Source organism: Labrus mixtus, chromosome 10 (genome assembly GCF_963584025.1).
Source record: "Labrus mixtus chromosome 10, fLabMix1.1, whole genome shotgun sequence".
NCBI lineage: Eukaryota > Metazoa > Chordata > Actinopteri > Labriformes > Labridae > Labrus > Labrus mixtus.
The window spans coordinates 4,124,964-4,132,463 of NC_083621.1; the positions used below are offsets into that span (position 1 = coordinate 4,124,964).

The following is a 7,500-nucleotide window of genomic DNA, read 5'->3' on the forward strand; positions in this document are numbered from 1 at the left end:
GATGTTGCTCAGGCTAATTAAGCCTTGTACTGAGCTCCTCAGGTCTGTTTGAAGTATGCAAGAGACTCACTTTAATGGTCTGCTTTATGCAATTCTGTGTTTTCACATTTAATTTGCAAATGTTTACAACGCAGGGAACTCAGATTGGATACGGCCCCGCGCTTAATGCACACACACACACACCTGCACTTATTTCAGTTACTTGGGGAATAAAAACTCCTTCCTAAAATGTATATTTTGCTACATAATGAATGTTGAAAATACAAGCAGCAGATGGCTGAAGAAATGTTGAAACATAATGATAATCGTCATCTTTCTCCTTCCAGGCATTTGGTAAAATCATCTTGTTTGCTGTAGTTTTTCTCACTTGAGGTGTGTTTTTGAAAAGGCTCATAAATGTTAATTTTTCCGTTCCTGTGAGGTTCCCACCCACTGGCTTTAAATGTGCATTATTCCACAAGATGCTCGACTTAGAGTAAACATATGCTGCCTGTCGAGGAAATATCACTAATTCTACAGGTGCATTCAGAGAAAGTTAAGAATGAGTCAAAGTAGATGTGGTGGTGCACACTGCCCCCTACTGTTTAAGACCTCTCATCACCCCTGAGCTGAGCTGGGCTGACTGATGAGAGAGCAGCACACAGAGATGGAAAGGTCACAGTGTGTGTGTGTGTGTGTGTGTGTGTGTGTGTGTGTGTGTGTGTGTGTGTGTGTCATTTTGTTTAGGATCGGCGTGCTGTGTGCATATGCTGCCAACCAGAACCTGAGCTCTCAGGTGAAGAACATACGGAGGTTAGTCAACAGCAACATGAGGGACCTGCACACCTTCGCTAATGACACACCAATGGTAAGAGAAACAGTCATTTCCTCATGCTTTGTCCAAAGGCTGCAACACAATATTATACTTTGTAGAAATGTAGAAATTCAGGTTCAGTTAATAAATCAACATCAATCTATCGTGCAACAATACAACAAATTACATTTTTAAACTTTATCCGATGATAAAAGATAGCTGCAAGTCAAGGAAATTAAAGCGAGTTATATAACTTTGGTAAAGTATAAAAAAAGGTTTAGTCGTTGTGATTGACTGAGTGACTACTTGTCACTACTTGCTGTGTACTCAGTGAGTAGATTTCTTGATTTCTCAGGGTATTAGAGTATAATATAAACATATATAAAGTGTGTATTCTTTCTTGTGCATCTGGTTTTAGTCATGCTTTGTTATGTAAATCTATTTGAGGTTGGAAAAGAGAAAGCTTAACAACTACATACTTTATTTTTAAATCATAATTTTCATTTAATTTAATTTAATTTCAAACCTGATTTCCTGCTGAATATCATAATTTTCCTCCATAAGATTTTAGGATCTGAACCTTAATCTGGCATTTTATTTTGTTTGGTTTGAATCTGCAGAGTTTGGAAAACAAACCTCCAACAAAATGCTTTATTTTATCCCAAGTGTTTAAAACGACTTGTGTTATTGATTTTCTGTCATTGCCTGTACTTCTCTTCCACAAATAACCTGAAACTCAATGTGTGCGACACTTCACTGTGCTCATATATTTTGTCTGTGATGGGATTGTTACATATTTGTATCTTGCTTTCCATTTGTGAGACTGCGCTCATGCTCTCTTTCCTGTTTTGCAGCAAATTGATTACCTAATATCCCAGTACGCCACCGCCAAGAACAAAGTCATCTATGACCTAGATAGTAAGTAGACCTCTTCAGTGCCTCCAAGTGTGAATTATGTTGGCAGACTCGATTGTTCCAGTTCGAGCTCTTTGCTCATAAATCGTGCTTATTGTCTGAAGTTGCCCCCGTCTTCTGTCCTTGACTTGTTCTTAAATGTAAATCAGTGACATAATGAGGTCTATACAGCGGCAGCAGTGACTTGTCATGAAGGTTCCCCTGAGTATTCACGCTGCTCTCTGTTCTGCAGGCGGCTCCCTCCTGAAAGTGAACACCTGCAGTGCTTAATAACAAATCAAATTAAAGGACTTTTTGTCTTTTTGCTTCTGTTGATCTGATTCTGTGTTCTCCACAGATATAGGTCCATTATTGGGTGGAAGGATACACGATCAGCTGGATAAGGAGGTCAATCCGGCCCTGGACAGAGCACTCAATATGGCCGGAGGTACATCCACACCTTTTTAATTTCCTCCTACGGTTACGATATGATCGTGTTATTTTTAGACGCAGGGTACTGAATGCTGCACTGTAAAACATTATGTAAGAACATGAGGCGACAGATATGAAGCTGCCCGCCTTGAAAATACTATTTGAAAAGTAAGATTCAAAATTAAAAACGAGTGTGAACAAAAGCTCTACTGAAGATTAAATCACTTATTGAGGCAGCTGATATGTGGCCAGGCCTTGCTCGAAAAAGAGATCATTTGATCTCAAGCAATTCTGCCTGGTAAAATAAAGGTTAAAAAAAAAAAAGTTCTAAAAAAAAAAAAATAGCACTGTAAAAGTTTTTCTGATCTCACTTACAGATTATTTTTTTGAGTTTTATAAAAGCTTCATGTGCTAAAAAAAAAAAAAACATTTACAATTTTAAGTAAGTCTCTGTATTTTATGTTTTCTTGTAAAGTGAAAATCGAGCGAGCCGTCAAAGGTAAAAGGAACTGGATATTTACCCACAATCCTTTGTGACCCCTGATCCTCGTGGATTTTGACACCAGTGTTGCTCTTGTCTTTTGTTCCCTTGTGATTTTTTTCCTTGAGCACTCTCTGACCCCCGACTTTTATCTTGATGAATGTCTGCCGATTTAATGTTAAAACTGCACAACGCAAGGTCCAACTCAGGCCGATTGCTCACAATCCACAAATGATGCTAATATCATTCCAGTGCTGCAGATCTTTTTCATAAAGTCTTCAATGTGTGAGAAGTTAAACAAATCTGAATTTGTTCTCCTGCCTTTTGTAGGTTCTGGTTTGATTTTGACTATTTGTTTGGTTGCTATGCTAAATGCTAAATGCTAAGCTCAATTCATCAGATTTGAATTCACTCTGTTTGTATTCTGCTTGTGCTTTCACCTGATAAAAACATATCCATAGACAAGTGTTTCCATCGATGTACTTAAGTAGACATGATTCTCCTTCCAGGACGTTGTTGCCTCGTGCAGTTTTAAGATAATTGTACCACCAGATGTTCTCAAACCCCTGCACCTGGACTTCCCCCCTTTTTCTCCAGTTGGTGTTCCTCCAAATGTGAAGTTATCAAAACACCTGATGTGTTGTGTTACTAATCCTTTTACTTTATTTTGATTTTTTTTACCATAAACGAGATCACCTCCATGAAAATTAACTCATCGTTTGAATATTTACCTGAGATGACTCTATGTGTAACAAGACAAGCAGCTGTATACAGATGTGTTGACATCGTTGAATATACATGCTTGTAGCACAATTAAAACGACGATGATGAAGCAGTTATCGAGCATGCAGTGGTGCCCCCCCTCCCCCCTCCCCCTAATGAACATACAAAAGGATAAGTAGAAGTGAATATGGTATTTATGCATTTAGGACACAGCATCCATGCGTGCTCACTCCCTTAAGTGCTGCTAAGTATTTAGCCATGTGATCCACTCTTGCATCTTTTATACACTTGTTCAAGGATGCCAGCGTTTTTTGTTTTTTTTGCATTTGTTATCCTGTTTAATTTTAGAAGGGTGCTTCAGGCTACTCTGGGAATGCTGGATGTTTTGTTGTTTAGCATTCAGCTACTGGTAAAAGGGCTAGTTACCACCACCAACAACAACAACAATGTTTAATAGACAAAGCTAACTTCAGTTTCACCTCCAGCTTTACTGAAATAAATGCTGTTTGACAGTCAAGACTTTAATGCTCTCAGCTCAGACCAGCTCAGAGTCCTTACAATCAGGGCGCACTGTGTCACTTGTTTGAGTTTGTTCTTTTGTGTAACATGAGTCGATATTATTCGGACTGTCAGTTTTCTGTGTGTGTTGATATCAAAGGCCGATTTGTCAAAATTGGTTGAGTTTTACCTCAGAACCAAGAGGTCAGATCAAATTGTGAGAGTTATGATTTTCTTGAAACAACATGTTATTTAAGTTATCTAAGCACCATTCATAATTCTTAAAACCATGCATGTGTTGTATTACGACGTAGTGCACGAGAGGTAACCGTGCTCAGACCCGGTTAGTCCTGGAGCAGTGTGAGTGCAGGCTAGCGCCCTAAAATGTTTGTTCAGACACATTGCCTTCATACTGAAGCTTACAAACTCTGCTCTCAATGCAAGTGTGCATTTTAAACACCTCCTGTTGAAGTTACTGAATTGCATTTCCCACGACAGAAATAACATGTTTGAATGAAATATTCCATTTTTTAAAATGTCCTGGCAGACGAGCGATCAGATCTGGAGCTCATGTTTAAAAGATTCTTCAAACATCTCATGTAACTTTAAATTTGATCTAAAAATATAGGATAGCTGATGAGAATGGTTTATATTTTATATGTAGCTGAGTGGTTTAAACTCTTCAGTTAAACTTATTTAAATAGAAATACTCTATCTTTGCAGTGGAAATGAAAGGGAATAGTCTAACTGCTGTTCAGCTTTTCACTTCTCTGGAGGGTGACATTTGTGTTCCCTTCAAAACTTCAACCCCGATCCACTTTCGACCTCATGTTTGGTTTCCTTTCGATTCAGCCATGCGAGAAACAAAGGAGGCCCTGGAGAACGTCAGTGTGGGTCTGGAGGTCCTCAAGGAAGGGACGGGGAAACTGAACTTCAACCTGAGCCTGGTCCGCACGAGCATCAACCGCACTCTCAACGACCCGGGCTGCCATGACGAGGAGTCGGACGCCACCTCTGCCCAGCTGTGCCGCAACATCCGCCAGTCACTGTCCCAGCTGCAGATCAGCGCCAACTACACACGGGTACACAACACTGAATGTAGCACAATCTGAAATGCTGATGAAATGCAACAGACACACATTAATACAACCGTCCATTTTTGATGATCAAATCTGTGATGTTTGTTTAGGGTTGTATGTTGACCGACACAGCAGCAAAATGAAAGGGTTTGAGGTTTTATCGCAGGGCTTTGTATTGGTGGAGGGCTGACTGGCTTACTGGTAGAGACTGAGTGGAGGAGACTTATGGAGCTTATTTGGTTCCACAGGCAGACAGAGAATGAGTTGAATTGTTTGACGGTGACACAGACTTATACACTGGGCACAATCACTTCAGTAGACTGAATAATCTGGCATTGAGTCGAGTTGAAGCCAGGGTTTTGTACTGAGGCAGATGAGAAGATGAGGTGCAGGTGTTAGTAGTTCACCAGGTGTTTGATTGAAGAAGCCAAACACACAGACAGACAAAGACACAAGGGAACCAAGAATACACAGGGAAACGGGATCACAGCCAGAGCGGTGACAATGTTTCTAAAATATGGTAAAGATAAAAAAAGTTCCCCAAATAAATAGTCAACCTCCTTACAGACATGCATCTCCTTTCCAAAATTGATATTTAATACAGTTTATCTGATAAATTCTATGTACTACTTTATCTTGGATATGGTCTGACCATCACTGGTTAAATTTTCACTGCAATCCCTGAATGCTGATCCAGGGTTGTTGAGTTTTGAGCATTTATGACTGTGTATGTTTATCCATGTTTTATTGTCTGTTTTCACTTTAGCTTCCCAAAGTAAACACTCAGCTGGAAAAGGTGAACGATGTAATGAATACGGACCTCAGTGCCATCGTCCAGAGGGTGAGCTTTGATCGTAAATCCACATATTCTTTAGTACATAGTAAGAATTGTAAATGCATCTCTGGGATGACTGTAAAAACCAAAAAAATATGTTCCAACACTTTATTCCTCTTCCTCTCAGGGTTATGCGTCATTGAACGACACACCACACATGGTCATCGAACAAACTCGAAGTGTTGTGGAGAGTAAGTGACACATATATCATAATGTCTGTTACTATGAAGATGACTTGTGTGAATCAGTGGGAGGTATTTCTCTTCTTCTTCTCGCTGTGGTGCAGCCGTAGGCTCAGCTTATTTCTGACTCTCTTTATTGAGGCCATTCATTGAAAACTGAAGGATGAATTGATTGATTTTGTCTCTCAGATGTTCAGGGGTTGGTGGACGGCATTGGCAACAACATCAGCAGCTTCTCTAAGATATTCCCCGTGCAGAATTGCCTGTCCAACTTCACTATCTTTATCAACCACGCCCACGCCAAGATCGAGGACCAGTACCCTGAAATTGACCAGATGGACTTTTACAGGTACACTGACAGGCTGACATGAATAAAAACACATCAGGATTTACACCTTTCGCCCTAAGACGTAAAAAAAAATGCTCCAATAAAGACTGCCATGGAAAAATGATCTAATAATGTATAATTCCAATTTTTTAATGGTTACTATTATTAACTTCAGTCCTCACCATACATAGCAAATATTCAGTGTTTCAATCACCCAATCCACTAAAAGACACCAAACAAGAGTCAACGCAGAATAAGCTTTTTTGCATTGGCAGAGAATATTTGGCACATTTTTCATGGGTGCAACCCACATACTCAGCTCTGCTGCTCATCCCACAAATGCATATAACTTACAAATGTGGCACCATTTAAAAGGGAAATAAACAGGCTTTCCAATGGTATAAGATTGATTGCCAAGAAGCATTGTTACAACAAAGAAATAATCTACCAAACACAAATTTCCTTACATTTTGTGTAATGTTTATAATAAATGCTTCACCTTTGGCCCTGTTTCTCTGCAATATCACAAAGACATACTAGCAGGCTTTTGTTTTGGATACTATGTCGGTAAAACAGTAAAAACAAAAATTCCAGTCCCTCACTATCATGGATCTATGAAAAAAATTAATAAAAAATTGAATTAATACCACAATGGCAGTGTATTCAAAAAATTTTGTTTCAATGGGAGTCAATGGCACAAAAAAATGACGAAGGACTAAAGGTGTGATTCTTTTTTTAACATAGTGTATTAAAGAGTTGAGAAATAAATGTTCATGAAATTTTAAAATTCACCCCAAAATACACACCTGTGGCAAAATGTATGCCATATGCATCAACACAGCCAAAATTATCCACAAAAAAAACTGTCTTTAAATGTCAAAAAATGCACTAGGACTACAGGAGGGTTAAACACAAAAAAGGAAACACCAGGGGGTCGATTGTTTTAAAACAGTCATTTATTTAGTCTGTTGAGCTTGCTGTTTTATAACGAGTAGAAGTCAGGGCTTTCTAAAGGTCTCATCTTAGGCAGGACACATGGATGCTGATTTATTCCTGAACATATGTGAAGGATAAACTCATCCTGTTTGTGTTTTATTGAGCACCTTCATCACTCAAAGCTCTGATTATTTAGCGTTTCCCCTGCTGCTTCCAGGTGGATTGGCTGTATTGCACTGTGCTGCATGGTAGTCCTGGTCCTGGCCTTCAACTACCTGGGCCTGCTGTGCGGCACCCTGGGATACGACAAGCACGCCTC

The 7,500-nt window shown here is 39.4% G+C and overlaps 1 protein-coding gene across 16 annotated transcripts in view; it reads left to right on the plus strand.

Annotated features, from left to right (window-relative positions):
• The window catches only part of prom1a (prominin 1a), a 105,039-nt gene that overhangs the window by 71,752 nt on the left and 25,787 nt on the right, over window positions 1-7,500 (plus strand). For 11 of the 16 annotated variants that reach the window (XM_061047629.1, XM_061047630.1, XM_061047635.1 and 8 more), the window contains 9 exons: window positions 727-847; window positions 1,648-1,711; window positions 2,046-2,135; window positions 2,595-2,618; window positions 4,674-4,903; window positions 5,667-5,741; window positions 5,863-5,926; window positions 6,107-6,266; window positions 7,399-7,500. The exon at window positions 7,399-7,500 is cut by the window's right edge and continues 51 nt beyond it. In XM_061047629.1, the coding sequence (XP_060903612.1) occupies window positions 727-847; window positions 1,648-1,711; window positions 2,046-2,135; window positions 2,595-2,618; window positions 4,674-4,903; window positions 5,667-5,741; window positions 5,863-5,926; window positions 6,107-6,266; window positions 7,399-7,500 (930 nt within the window). The remainder of the gene's footprint in view (window positions 1-726; window positions 848-1,647; window positions 1,712-2,045; window positions 2,136-2,594; window positions 2,619-4,673; window positions 4,904-5,666; window positions 5,742-5,862; window positions 5,927-6,106; window positions 6,267-7,398) is intronic. The other 5 variants (XM_061047632.1, XM_061047639.1, XM_061047634.1 and 2 more) reach the window with 1 other exon arrangement.